Source organism: Diadema antillarum, unplaced genomic scaffold, assembly GCF_040938485.1.
Source record: "Diadema antillarum isolate AM-2024a unplaced genomic scaffold, OU_Dant_1.0 seq00000533_RagTag, whole genome shotgun sequence".
In the NCBI taxonomy this organism is placed as follows: Eukaryota; Metazoa; Echinodermata; class Echinoidea; order Diadematoida; family Diadematidae; genus Diadema; species Diadema antillarum.
In genome coordinates, this window is record NW_027271484.1 from 977,978 (window position 1) to 993,140 (window position 15,163).

The 15,163-nt window shown below is 36.9% G+C and overlaps 1 protein-coding gene across 1 annotated transcript in view; it reads right to left on the bottom strand.

Moving 5' to 3' along the window:
- Nucleotides 1–3,298: 3,298 nt before the first annotated feature.
- Nucleotides 3,299–15,163, bottom strand: part of LOC139734611 (putative ATP-dependent RNA helicase DHX57) — a 33,412-nt gene continuing 21,547 nt past the window's right edge. The window contains exons 19-25 of the mRNA XM_071645395.1: nucleotides 15,019–15,159; nucleotides 12,701–12,796; nucleotides 7,655–7,738; nucleotides 7,004–7,141; nucleotides 6,059–6,235; nucleotides 4,885–5,028; nucleotides 3,299–3,726 (exon numbers count right to left, since the gene is read on the bottom strand). Of these exons, the coding sequence (XP_071501496.1) occupies nucleotides 3,583–3,726; nucleotides 4,885–5,028; nucleotides 6,059–6,235; nucleotides 7,004–7,141; nucleotides 7,655–7,738; nucleotides 12,701–12,796; nucleotides 15,019–15,159 (924 nt within the window). The 3' untranslated portion in view covers nucleotides 3,299–3,582. The remainder of the gene's footprint in view (nucleotides 3,727–4,884; nucleotides 5,029–6,058; nucleotides 6,236–7,003; nucleotides 7,142–7,654; nucleotides 7,739–12,700; nucleotides 12,797–15,018; nucleotides 15,160–15,163) is intronic.

Genomic DNA, 15,163 nt, shown 5'->3' on the forward strand with positions numbered 1-15,163 from the left:
GGAAAAGTACTTCCTAATATTGTGCGACTCATATGGAATACATTGGTACATGTACATTGAGAAATGGATTAAAATATTTTCTCAGTTCCAGTGCACATTATTTACTATACTTTGTGTTGTCATGTTCCGTTCTCAAACATAAAGCCCTAATGATAAAATCTGACTTCTCATATTCTCTTGCAGTCACTGAGGCAATCCTTCTCGTGCAGCGGACAGACAGTCTCACTCGGCCCAATCCTAGCGTTATTACAAATTATTTCTAATAAAGTCCAAAGTCCAAGTTTATTTGCTCCAATGTGGGAAATTTAAAAAATCAAATGAAAATTCCGAATTCTATTTGGTCTTCCACTCCTTTCATTAATAGCCATTATTAAATGTACTACAAAGTATACTTGTATACAGGTATGAAAGTTGTATTTCAATGGTAGGGCCTTCAGGAGTGTCATTTCTTGGGTATGATCTTGAAGGCCATACACAGAAGTCAAAATGTGACACATTACAATGTATATATCAGTCATTAGAATATATTCGAAAAATAATATGTCTAGATTCCACAAGCAAAATTACAGACCAGTGAAATGACCATTAGTGAGCACTGTCAGAACAGTTTCAAGCACATTGTATTTGTAATGCCATTTGGTCATCTTACATAGCATTCAACAGGGAAAGCTGACACTGAAAATATGTTGGTGTGAATAGAAACAGAAGAATGAGAGGAACAGGACGGTGAAAGTTTGAGCAAATTCTGTTCAAACCTAAGAAAGTTGTGATTTTTTAAAGTTGTGGTCTATCACACTCAAATTGGCAACTCCATGATGTAGTATGTGAGCCCACCTTCCATTTGTCAAGATACATTGTAATAAAATTCCACAAATCTCTCTCTTTATGTTTCATCAGAACTGCTCAAACTTACACTGTCCTGTTCCTCCATTTTTCCTACACACTAATTTTCAGGGTGGACTTCCCCTTTAATTTGGGGACTCAATGTAAAATTCTCTTGGTCTGGTGACTTACTCAGTTTGCAAGTGCACTTGCACAGACCTTTGCAGGTAAATTAAAAAACAAAACAAAACAAAACAAATTCAATTTAAGAAAGGCATGTTGAGCTTGTACATCCAATATGGAGATTGCTTATTTTGGTTCTCTGTCACAAAATTTAACATTGCATGACAAACACATACAGCGGAAACCATCATCTCCAACATTTGATAACACACTAAAAATAAGAAACTTGCATGCAAGTTATGCAAGTCTACAAACCAATCTACATTTCTCCCTTGGATTACAGCTCATTCACCAAGGTCAAACTTTTAAATACAAGGTGAAGGTACTGTATTTCGCGAGTCGGGAGCTATTCGCGAAATTAACAACACGCGAAAATATTACCTTCAAAAATGAATCCCTTGCCTTGATGATACGAACATTTTAGTACTAGTATACCACGTCACGGCTTACCGAACAGACCATACTGGCAAAGCTTGTTTACGCACGTCCACGTCTACTTACGAATACTGTAGAGAGCCAATCCATTATCGCAAGGGGACCACTCGTCAGAAATCTAGCGCGATGGACTTAACCACTTCAAAAATGTTGAATTCTAACTTACTAGTTCGCAGAGTTTGGTAAGTTTTTTTCATGCAGTGTATCACTAGTATCATTCTTATTTGCTAGTAAGTTGAAAATTCACACTTTCTTTGCCACTTCATATTTTTCTCTGGTCCCCCAATCGCGAATTTAACCACTCGCGAAAATGTGTGACAGCAGCAATTCGCGAAAATTTATGTATGCGAAAATTATAGCGTATACAGTAGTAGCCAAAGCATCTAGATATATCCCTATATATTGCAGAACCATGGCTAGACCCTGGCTGGATCCTGGCCAGTACAACAACAAGATTTATGTGGATTTCCATTCACACGCTAAAATTTCAGGTTACGGACCGCCCTGAACCATACATGTTCTTTCATTTTTAGCTAGATTGAGAAAATTTAATTCAAACAGATCAATACATGCTGTACTCCTCATGTACCTGTCAAAAGACAGTTAAAATGATGTAGAAGCTCATATTCCACTCAGCACATGTACAACAGTTCATTAATTTGGGGAGCATATGGCACAGACTCTTTGGTAAAAACTTGTGATGCTTCAATATTTGAGCATGCACTACAGTATTCTTCTCAACTGAAATACATTGTATCTCACATCTCCTGATTTCTGCATACACACATTGATAACCACATTCAATGCAAATAGTATAATTGTATAATTGTACAATGTATTTGCTTTTCTCTCAATCTCAACTTTTTTTGTTGTTGCAATGACTAAGACAAATATTTAATTCATACTGACTTCCATATATGTATTAGCATACTAGCGGAACTACATCGAGTGTAGACATATTGTAGGATTGGCAGGCTTATAGCCTTGTAATACTGTACATCTAGTTTCATATTTTCACTTTTGCATACTACATTGTACAGCTGCAATTTACTTACTGGTAATTCATTGCTAGATGAAAACCCAAGTTGTGACAAATAATTGCACTATACCCACCATGAAGAGTTGTACTGATTGTATGTATCATGCCTTCATCAAGATTTTAAAAATAAAAGATCTAGGCAATACATTGCAACTTCCCCATACGCAAAGTTCACAGAGAGTTCTATTCCCTTCTGAACACGAATGCACAATTAAAAACAACTTTAGTTGTTCATAGCATCTCCTTCATGGCTTAGTTGCACATCATGGCACTCTTTGATGTTATTGCTTGCATAGATTAATCTTCTGAATGGGACAGGATTGAATTCATGAATTCATTGTCAAATAATTCATTCCCTTTGCACATTTGCAAAACATTCATATAATTCTATTTCATGTGCCTTGTAAATTCTAGCAAAGTAATGATGATAGTAATGAATGAGATTATAGTGATGATGAAAATTATAATAATTTTCAATATTACTCTTCTATTGTTATGATTTCTTGCCACACTGGTAAAGTAAACAGTAATCAGAAATGCCTAATTCCAATTGCACATCTCACATTAAGGATGTTATGTTTAAGTGGCATGCCAACTAGTCAAATATGATTATAAATTATATATCATCCAGGTACTGGAACTCCTAATGATAGACTTCACCTATTAGTACACTGATTGGTCATGCAAGCAAGATTCATCTATTGGGAACTCAGAGACTCCAACCCCAAGCACCTTCTGATCTGGAGATTCTCCCGCCCGAAACCCCTAACAAACGGGAGACTCCAAGTTGATGTGTGCGAAGCGCGAAGTTCTTAGGGTTTTAGATGTTCTCTGGTGCTATCTAAGGCTTATTTTTTCAACATACAATAGCAATAAGTAAGAAATCCTTTCCACCGGGAGACACAGAGCCAGGGCGGGAGAAATCAAATCTCAAACGGGAGAACGGGAGATTTTGCGAAAATGGGCTTTCGGCGGGAGATCTCCCGTCGAAAACGGGAGGGTTGGAGTCTCTGGGAACTCCCTACATGGCTCCCTCATTTGAGCGCTTCAGTTTTCAGTTGTGCGTAAGGAGACAGACATCTTCTACTGTCAAGAGCCCAGCATCACTGGGTGCTGATGAGCTGCACGATGGCTGCAATGATGCGGCTCCCTCGGGGGCAGGTGTTGAGATCCATGTCTGGCTGCTGGATCTTGTCAGCCAGGAGCTGATCCAGCTCCCTGCGCAGCTCCCTCATGAGCTCTCCCACCTGCCAGGGGGGGAGTCGGGGAAGGTCAGGGAGGTCACTTTGTGGGATAGGCATTAACCGTTTTGTCTGATTTTTTTCTGACAAACTGATTTAAAGGGGAAGGCTAGTAACTGATCAGTGGGAATCAGTGGAAATGCTGGGAGATGATTGTTCCAATCCTTATGGGATTCATTCAAGAGTTCATTGTATATCTATTGTTGTGTGAAAATGATTTGCTTCAGAACGGTCTCATATTCAAGTAATGTGCAGATTAATGCTCCGTCACTGACCAGGGACGCTAACCTGGAAGCATTAAACTGCACATTACTTGAATATGAGACCATTCTGAAGCAAATCATTTTCACACAACAATAGATATACAATGAACTCTTGAATGAATCCCATAAGGATTGGAACAATCATCTCCCAGCATTTCCACTGATTCCCACTGATCAGTTACTAGCATTCCCCTTTAAGCTACTGAAATCTATTATTGTAAAACCAGAAATGTTTGCCTACATGAAACTCACAAAGTTTGTGAGGAACCATGATAAGCAAAACTAAAATGCACGTAAAGGTTTTTGTCTCCACAATCCAGTACATGTAGTATATTCATAAGTTTGTTTTGTTTTTTCTATGGGCGGAAATTTGCGAAAGTTTCATGTTGCAAATGTTTCTGGTTTTACTGTAGTTCCTCAACACATGATATCTTCATACAATTTCCTCCACAAGAAAACCTCAGCTAAACGTTATATTTGTTTGTGTACATTTTCCTTACAATGTGAATTTGTCTATACATGTACAATACTTAATAACATCTCAGTCATTTAGCAATAAGATTCTTATATCAACTGTGCAAGAGTATAACTTTCACACAATTATCCCTCCCATTCCTGCACAGACTTTTGAAAGATTATCCCTCCCATTCCTGCACAGACTTTTGAAAGAAATCTAAACTGAAGATCAAAAGAGATACTTCTGTCAAAATCAGAATTGGTGTATGCTAGACATGTTGAACCATGTTGTAAACTATCAAGCAAAGTCATTCTCCCTGAAAAATAAGCTACTTATTGATCAACATCTTAAATTTTCATGTACTATCGATAACACACACATAAAATTTGAATATGGTACTTTGAGAGAAACAAGGAATTAGCCTTTGAAGACTGGCACAGTTACCTCAATTGATTTGACCTTAAACTGAATCCAGCCAGAATCAAGCGAGATGATGAACTCCCCGGCTTTAAGGTCAATGTTCAGCTCACAACCACCAAACAGCAGCAATGGGTAGACTGACACCATGCTGCAGTCACGAATGTAGACCTGTTTCATAACCAAACACACAAGGACAGTACGGATGGATGTAAGCTACGATTTGCAACTGTCACTGATGTATGAATACATCTACTCAACACCAAAGACACAGAGATGACATAGACACAGATGATACAGAATGCTGGAGTAACAGCTGTACACCTGTATCACACCCATCACAAGTGTAATACAAATTAATTAATACTGCACCATGATGCATTGATGGGTGGACATCTGCTAATTCCATACCAAACTTCTGATGATGATTTTTTTTTGTGTGGTTTTTTTTTTTTTTTTTTTTTTTTGGTGGGGGGGGGGGGGGGGGGGGAGCAGTCTTGAGTGTCTACTTACATGTAATAAACAAGTGTGAGTGATCTAGACCCTTGTTTCTTTTCTACTCAAGAAGATATTTAGTAATGTAGGAGAGAAGAGGGGCAGAAACAATACTTTTCATCCTCTGACAAAGCTTGATTGAATGTAACACGTAATTATACTTGTACAGTTTTACAAATACATATGTGGCTAGCACAATGCACTGCTGAATCCCTTGCTATGAGCAATAATGGGACTTCTATCTTGTTTAAATAGTGTTGATAAAACAAACAATACAAAACTTTACTCAAAACAGCCTTTAAAGAAGCAAAACCTTTGTCTTTAAAAGTATTCTTACCTTCGACGTTTTCACCTTCTCCAAGAAGACAAGGTAATGTCAAATCATAAGCTAATTTAAAGTGCAGTGATATACAGTGACACTCGTGGCATGATTTTACAGTCAAGTTCATTTATAAGGTCAGTTGTTGTTTTAGGGGGTTTTTTGGTGGGAGAAATTTATTACATGTATGATACTTGTTCCCACTGTAGTATGCAATTTTAGATTTGAAGCAGAGCATAATATGTTATCGTAAGAATTCAGTTTCTCCTAACACACTGATATGAAAGCTTCTTTCTGACAGTCAATATCACAACAAAACATACAGTATGAGGAATTTCTTTCCCCAGACAACTTAAAAGGAAATCAGGATTTATTCCTTAAACTCACATAGCCATCATCCTTGGTTTTGAACTTGAGTTCCTGGGCCTTGGGGTTCATGGGGATAGCTCCTGAGCTGGTCAGACTGTACTTGGCCTCCGGAGTGAGGACCTGTACCACGTTGGGATAGAGGGCAGCACACAGTACTGCTACAATCAGCCGGTCATTGTTGGCATTGGTATTCACCTAGGTCCAGAGGGAAAGCAGTAATGAAACAGAGATGTTAAGATGACAGTTATTCATGAAAAACATTAAAAAAACACTTTGTCTATTATTATTTTTTCAATGATTGTCAGGAAAAGAAGGAAGCAAATGGCATGCATGCACATGATAGTCCACACAAGAGCAAAACAAAGATGCTGCTTGATGAAATTCAGCAAACAGTTTTGGCCTACCTAGTACTGCTTAAAAATAATACTTATCATGTGCTGGTACATCTGACAAACCATAATGTATGTTAGCATTTCTATGCATACATGGTTTGTGGAAGGGATTTGGAACTTTTTTCATCCACACTGTCAACTCTTAAGCAAATATTTAGCAACATTTTCTTTGCAAATTTTTTTGATATTAATCAATACTAGGTTAAACAGTTAAGGATGACAGAACTATTTGTATTTGTGATATCATTGATTACAGCTTAATGAAACCCTAAAACCCTTAAAATCCCCTATAGAAAATTGATTGACATACAAACACCGGTGTACACATACTTACAATTTACAACTTAAAAAAAAAAAATCATCATGTACCTGACAACACATGTTAGGATGGGAAATTTTGTCTATGTCCATTTTGGACAGCATACAGAAGATTATGATACTACTATGAGAAAGCTTTGTAAATCAAGCCACAAAGCATAATATTCCTCCTCCTAAATATCTTGATTTTTTTTTTTTTGAGTCTTTCCAATAACATGGCATGATTAAACATATGATAAATATGATATCATACCTGTGGATGACAGGCCTTCAGGATCATGTCCCCAAATCCGTTAGACTTCCTGTCCATCTGGCGGGCTGACATTCCCACATCCACAAAGCCAATACTGCTGAGCAGCTCAGCAAACTGATGCTTCATGCTGGCTATCATCTACACCACACAGAAGCAGACATGTGGGACTAAGAAAACATATACTCTAGCCATGGGCTTCTATCTTAAAAACTGATGAATAGAAACTGCCCCTACTCGATTTCATGTCATCATTGACCTTAGTGAAATTGCTTAATATCTTTTTATTTAAAAAAAAGCTTGTTTCATAACATTCTGCAAATCACTTTAACACAAGAAAAAAAAAATGATCCATGACAATGTGAAACATCTATTGCAACAATTGTGAACCACATAGAAATCTTGACAAAGTTCCTCCTTCACAGAATTTTATACAAATTATTGCTTCTTCTTTCCTTTGTTGTTTTGCCTAAATTTCTTCTTGAGAATATATTTGATAAAGCAAATAGACAAACAAAGTTTTAGTGCTCTATACATTTTCTGATTATTTTCTTAACCGAAAATGTCTGGTATACTGTACATAAATGAAACTCTCTTTATTGTAGATGATCTTTCATAGATACTTTTCTCTCCACACATTGAAATCATACCTACCTGAAGAGTCTTCACTGACAGAAAGTTCTCATGGCAATATCTGTATCCAAAGTAGTTACTTCTGTCCAAGGCAGTTGTCCAGCCCTATGAAGTCATCAAAGTAAACAAGACAAATAAATAATAATAATAACAATCATGCTCAAATATGCACCTAGAAACGGTTCATTTACTTAACCATTGCATGATAAACTAAAAGATTGATATTCAAAAGCAATTTGAAGTAAAAGCAAAGCTTCAGTATAAATATGTAGACTCATAATAAGAAAGTTATAGAGAATTCAGTGCCAATGAGTTACTTACATATTCAGTTGGGATCTTGGAATAACCATTTATGTCATTTGGCACCAACTCGTCTGCCAACTCGACTACTTATAGTCTGGGTGCCAAAGCCACTTTTTTGGCCTAACCTTGTTTTACCGTCCACCCAATGTTTTTTGATGGTTTTACCCTATTTCGAGGGTGCTGAATCCGAATCTGGATGATGCAACTCTTGCATCCTTGAGGGTTTTGAGATATTGAAGATGGCCGCCAAAATGGCCGCCCAAACCGGAAATTCCCATATATTTTCTTCTAAATGGTGAGAAATTGAAAACATTTTGATGGTTTTATCCTGTTTGGAGGGTGCTGAAACCGAATCTTGATGATGCAACTTCTGCATCCTTGAGGATTTTGAGATATTCAAGATGGCCGCCAAAATGGCCGCCAAAACCGGAAATTCTCACGTATTTCATTCTCAATGGTGAGAAATTGAAAATACTTGATGGTTTTACCCTATTTCGAGGGTGCTAAATCCAAATCTGGATGATGCAACTCTTAAATCCTTGAGGATTTTGAGATACTCAAGATGGCCGCCAAACTGGCCGCTGAAATACGGCCGCCAATTAAAACCAGATATTCCGATGTATTTCCTTCTAAATGGTGAGAAATTGAAAACAATTAATGGTTTTCCCCTGTTTTGAGGGTGCTGAATCCGAATCTGGATGATGCAACTCCTGCATCCTTGAAGATTTTGAGATTTTTAAGATGGCCGTCAAAATGGTCGCCAAAACCGGAAATTCTCACGTATTTCATTCTCAGTGGTTCAAAATTGAGAACAATTGATGGTTCTATCCTATTCCGATTTCAAAATGGCCGCCAAAAGCGGAAATTTCCACGTACACTATATTAATTTTAATGTTTCGCAATTGAGAACAATTTTATTGATGATTCTACCCTATTTCGATCACTGTGCTGAATGCGAATCTGAACGAAACCACCCTTGCATCATTGAGAGTTTGGAGATATTCAAGATATCCGCCAAAATGCTCGCCAGAATGATGAGAAATTGATAACTGTTTTTGATGGTTTTACCCTGTTTCAGGTTTTCGTCAATGGCAAAATCTAAACCAAACCATACTCTGCTGATAAACGAACGCATATTGTACATCCCACTTTGAGCTTGCTGTACAGTGAAACCAGCTTTACCGGATATCTTGGAGTTTGTACGATACAGCTGTGCCAGGAATGAATCATGCAAGACTACAGATGCGGTTGAATATTTGAAAGATTACACTGTTTCATTTACATATCATGGATATGTTTTGAACACTAACAATCAGTGGACAAGACATACCCATCTCAATCATTATTGTGATAGTGATGTAGAGAAGTTTACTGAGATTCCCAATACAATTTGTATTGCCTGTTTTAATCCATGAACAGTTTTAATCGTTTCATCCATGAACACTCATATTGGTTAATTGGTTTATATTGGTGGTCTTGATGACATTGTTGAAGACAAGAGTTGGACATTTTTATAGTTCTGCTTTAAAATTTTCTTCAATTTGATGCATATATATAATATATATATATATATATATATATATATATATATATATATATATATATGACCGTGCACCTCAAAACGAACATAAAGTCCCACACAATGATTTTGCGTGAGGACTGAAAATAAGTGAAATGGGTCAACCTTGCAGAACTTGACTTTTTCATCTTTTCTGAAAGAGCCGGTCGTCTTTTACATTACGCTAAAATTTGGTTTCATAAAACGGGCAGGAAAGTGTGTTTTTTTTTTAGCAGTTTATCTCGAACATTTTTGGTAGAATAGCGTGATTAGGTGTGTCTTTAGAATCCCTTTTTCATTTCTGAAACACCTTGTCCACATTCTTCACTTTCAACTCTAATAACTTTTGAAAGGATAGTGCTACTGCTTTGAAAGTTGGCATTGATTATGGACAGAATGTGTTAATGAGGCATAAATAATTTCACTTTAATCTGGTAATCCCTTCATTGTTGTTACTCTGGTGGTTTACTTCCTGTTTTTTTTTGTCGCATTCATCGCACAGCCAGCACGGTTTGGTAAAGATTAAGCGCTTGAATAGACACTGTACTTCAGAGCCACACTTTTCCAGAGTTTGTGCTTTCTTTCCATATTTAGTGGTTAGGAGAGTCCATTTGCTTTGAGTTATTCATCATTTTAAAGCTAAAAGTCTGCTCTTTCAGAATATGGTCTTAACTAAAAATTCATGTCTGGCGACTTTTTGTTTGTTTTGAGGTGCAGGGTCACACACACACACACACACACACACATATATATATATAATATATATATATATATATATATATATATATATATATATATATATATATATATATATATGGGGCGACAAACCTCGTATCTACAAAAACAAAAAACAAAAACAAAAAGCAAACAAACATGGCAGCCAAAAGCACTATAACAAATGAGAGAACCTTTCATTTGACATGCCATGGTAGCTTCATTTTTGGGGTAAGACAGCTAAGGTTTGGACAGGACATCATTAACTGATTATCTGTTTAGTCAAGAAAGTCATTTTCACTAAAATTTCAGATACAGGGTCTTGTTTTCCAAGCGACGATATCATATATACACACGATGGGATGGAAAAATCACAGGTAACGCGCAGTAAAAAAACAGAAATGATAAAAACAAACAAACAAACAACAACATGTAAGTTAATAGTTGATAGCCCAGTACTTACGAATATCATAATCACGCAGAGTGCTTTTGAAATTACCTTTATATTGATATCTACTATAGTGGTCATGGATGCAACCATTTCTAGTGAAGTAATCAGAACATGCCACAAGTTTCATCAGAATACGCGGCGAGACTCAAAAGAATACAAGACAAATTTCAACACCAAATACCATCAGCAGGCCATAATTTAATATTACTCTTATAGCCAAAAAGGATTAACTTCACATCAGTCTGCGGAGCCCTTCTTCGCTATCACAGGCATTACTTTATAACAATTGTGCATAAAGAAATTTTCAGTCTTATCTCTGTGTTTGTACGTTTCAGTATGATGTCAATATCATTTTTCTTCCCATTACGTGTTAAAGTTCCGTTTGAGACATATCGGAATATCTCAGTATATTACAATACCATTGTGGCAGTCATTTTGGATGCCATTAATTGTAGGCTGATTTGACAAATTTGCTCAACAGAGTCGAATTCAAGAATACGGATTATTGCTTTTGAGCACTCGCTTCACGTAATAGCACAATATTTCACAATTTGTAAGAAAATATCAAGAAATTTCCGTTCATACAGGACATTTGTAAATATCTCAAAACCTTAAGCACCCTCGAAATGGGGTGAGACCATCAATTTATTTTCAAATTTTCACCATTTAGAAAAAAAAATATTAACATTGGAATTTCACTTTATGCCAATTATTTTGGCGGTCATCTTGGACATCTCAAAACCCTAAGGAACGCAAAAATGGCAACAACAAAAATGATGTCGAGGGTGCTGAATAGGATCTCAAAAATTTCAATACTGACAGTTATTTTGGCGGTCATCTTGGAATTCTCAAAACCCCCCAAATCACAAGAGTTGCATCAACCAGGTTCGGATTCAGTACCCTCAAAAAAGGGTAAAACCACCAATTGTTTTCAATTTTACACCATTTAGAACGAATAAGGGGGACCTACATTGGAATTTCCGTTTTTGACGGCCATCTTTGTCATCTCCAAACCATTAAGGATGCAAGAGCTGTATCCTGCAGCTTCAAATTCAGCAAACTCAAAATAGGGTAAAACCATCAATTAATTTGTTTTCAATTGACACCATTTAGAATGAAAAAGGGGGTCTACATTTGAGTGTCCATTTTTGGCGGTCATTTTGATGGCCATCTTTATTATCTCAAAACCGTTAAGGATACAAGAGTTTTATCAAGTCTGATTCAGCACCCTCGAACTAGGATAAAACCATCAATAGTTTTTCAATTTCTCACCATTTAGAAGGAAATACAGGGGAATTTCCGGTTGTGGCGGCCATTTTGGCTGCCATCTTGAATATCTCAGAACCCATAACGATGCAAGAGTTGCATCATCCTGATTCAGATTCAGCACCGTCGAAATATCTTCGAACTATCAATTGTTTTTAATTACACACCACTATTAAAGAAGGAAATACATAGGAATTTCCGGTTTGGGCGGCCACTTTGGCGGCCATTTTGGTGGCCATCTTGAATATCTCAAAATCCTCAATGATGCAAGAGTCGCATCAGCCAGATTCGGATTCAGCATCCTCGAAATAGCTTAGAACCATAAATTGTTTTGAATTTCTCACCATTTAGAAGGAAATACATAGGAATTTCCGGGTAATTTGGCTGCCATTTTGGCGGCCATCTTGAATATCTCAATATCCTAAAGGATGCAAGAGTCGCATCAGCCAGATTCGGATTCAGCACCTTCGAAATAGCTTAGAACCATCAATTGTTTTCAATGTCTCACCATTTAGAAGGAAATACACAGGAATTTCCGATTTTTGCGGCCATTTTGGCGGCCATCTTGAATATCTCAAAATCCTCAAGGATGCAAGAGTTGCATCATCCAGATTTGGATTCAGCACCCTCGAAATAGGGTAAAACCATCAAAAAACATTGGGTGGACGGTAAAACACGGTTCAGCCTTTGGCACCCAGACTATTAAACTTGGAAATAGCTACCATATAGGTTTGAGGGAAATCATTTTAACATTCACACAAGTTCATGCCCTGACCTTGTATGCCCTTAAAAGTGTCAGGTGATCACTGTTTCCAACAGCAAAGTCCAGTCGCTTCTTGTCTGCTTGGTCTCGTTTGTCAAATGGCGCCATCTATAGGTTGGAGATAAAACGTAGAATGTCATCTGATCAAAAATGAACACACACAACATATCTCAAGCTAAGTGAATATGCAAGAATCTCATATTTAATGTAAACACCCTTTCCATGATGAGGGAAACAACTATGAACCTAGCAGATCACATTCAAGCAAGCAAACACTAATCAATGCTATGCAAACATGCACTGTAGCTATAACTCTTTTACAGGTTGGCAAAACAACAAAGGTAATTAAATGATCAGAGACACATTAAAAAAAAACATGATATCTAAAATTTTATGAACAAGACGGAGCATGAGTAACTATAATTGTATAATTCATAGTATACTACTCTAATGCAGGGATTAAAGTCAATGTTTGTTGGTGATTGCAAATCTGTGTACAAGATATAACTGAAGTTACCCAGGTCGAAAAACCAGTAGAAACCAGTAGAAACCAGTAAGCATTTTTAACTGGTCTTTACTGGTTTTAACTGGTCTTAACTGGTTTCAACTGGTACCAGTTGAAATCAGATGGTAACTCCAAATTTCCAGTAACAAAATAAGCAATTCTAACTGAAACCAGTTGATACCAGTTGAAGATGTACTGGTACCAGTTGATACCAGTTTAATCATACTGGTACCAGTTAATACGAGTTGAAGTTGCACTGCTTACCAGTTGAAACCAGTACAAGTCTACTGGTACCAGTTGAAGTCTTACTGGTACTAGTTTATACCAGTTGACGTTGCACTGCTTACCAGTTGAAACCAGTACAAGTGTACTGGTACCAGTTGAAGTCTTACTGGTACCAGTTTATACCAGTTGAAGTTGCACTGCTTACCAGTTGAAACCAGTACAAGTCTACTGGTACCAGTTGACACCAGTTCACATCTTATTGTGTACCAGTTGACACAAGCTGAAGTCTACTTTTTGAATTCCATTAGTTCATCAATTAAAACTGAATTAAAAGATTAACAAAACTTAGTTAAAACATTGAATTAAAAAGTAAACAAAACACAATTAAACAAAACATTTGACGTGAGTGAACTTGGACTCTTAATGACTTCAACTAAATGAAACTGGAACCAGTTATATAAAGATCAGTTGACACTTCAACCTGACAGACTGTATTTTGACCAGTTTGTGCGTGTGTGCGTGTGTGTGTGCGCGCGTGTGTGTGTTTCGGTGTGTGTGCAAATTAGTTTACGCAATTTGATACCCATGTAACAAACTGGACTTGCTCATAACTTCATTCCATATTAACACCCACTAAATCATCGAAATTCTAATACCAGTTGATACCAGTTGGTTTCTATTGGTTTTTACTGGTTCTTTTGCTTGTGAATATTCATAAGCTATTCAAATTATCTTCGTGAAAATGAGAAAATATCGTTAAATTCATCTTTTTTTATGATTTGAATAAACTCAGAAATGTCTGAAATGCATTAGAAATTTATTTAATATTAATGCCGTGATATTCACAATTTCATCTTGTACCTCTGATGAGGTATTTTCATATTTTTATAATAAAAGTTTAATCTACTTGGTAACCATGTCTTAAATCATTACAGCAATATAGCACTATATATATGAATGAAACATCCCTGGTACTAACTAGGTCTAGGATGTAGGCTAAGCCTTAATGTAGTTATAAGTATAGGATTTAAGACTAGCTGTAGGATTATGTTAGGTTAGATATTAACAATGTCCTGACATACACCAAACACCATACCCCAAATAATTCAACACCAAATTAATTTTGTCAACTGGATCCCAGTTGATTCCAGTTGATAGGTTAGATATTAACAATGTCCTGACATACACCAAACACCATACCCCAAATAATTCAACACCAAATTAATTTTGTCAACTGGATCCCAGTTGATTCCAGTTGATACCAGTTGACAACTGGTACCAGTTGATACCAGTTGACAACTGGTACCAGTTGATTCCAGTTGGACGAATACCAGTTGATACCAGTTGAATGAATACCAGTTGATACCAGTTGATTTCTAGTCACTCATTCCAATTTCCATATTTAAACCAGTTGCCTTAACTGGAATCAACTGGTACCAGTACCAGTTGCCAACTGGTTTTTCGACCTGGGTAGAAACTAGACAGGAAATTTAAAGAAAAATAAACTCACAATAGGTGATCTGCTGTAGTTTGCACAGCCATGCACCAAAATATAACTAAAGTTAGAAAATAGACAGGGGGCGGGGGACCCTGAACTTACAAAAGGTGATCTGAAACTGAGACTAGCTGCAATGGTGAGTACAGGGTCCAGGCACTGAAAGATGGCACCAAACAACATCAGCTTGCCAATACGGACATCGACAGGGAGAGAGGCCAGATGGTAGCCCAGAGAGGTCAAATCCTGG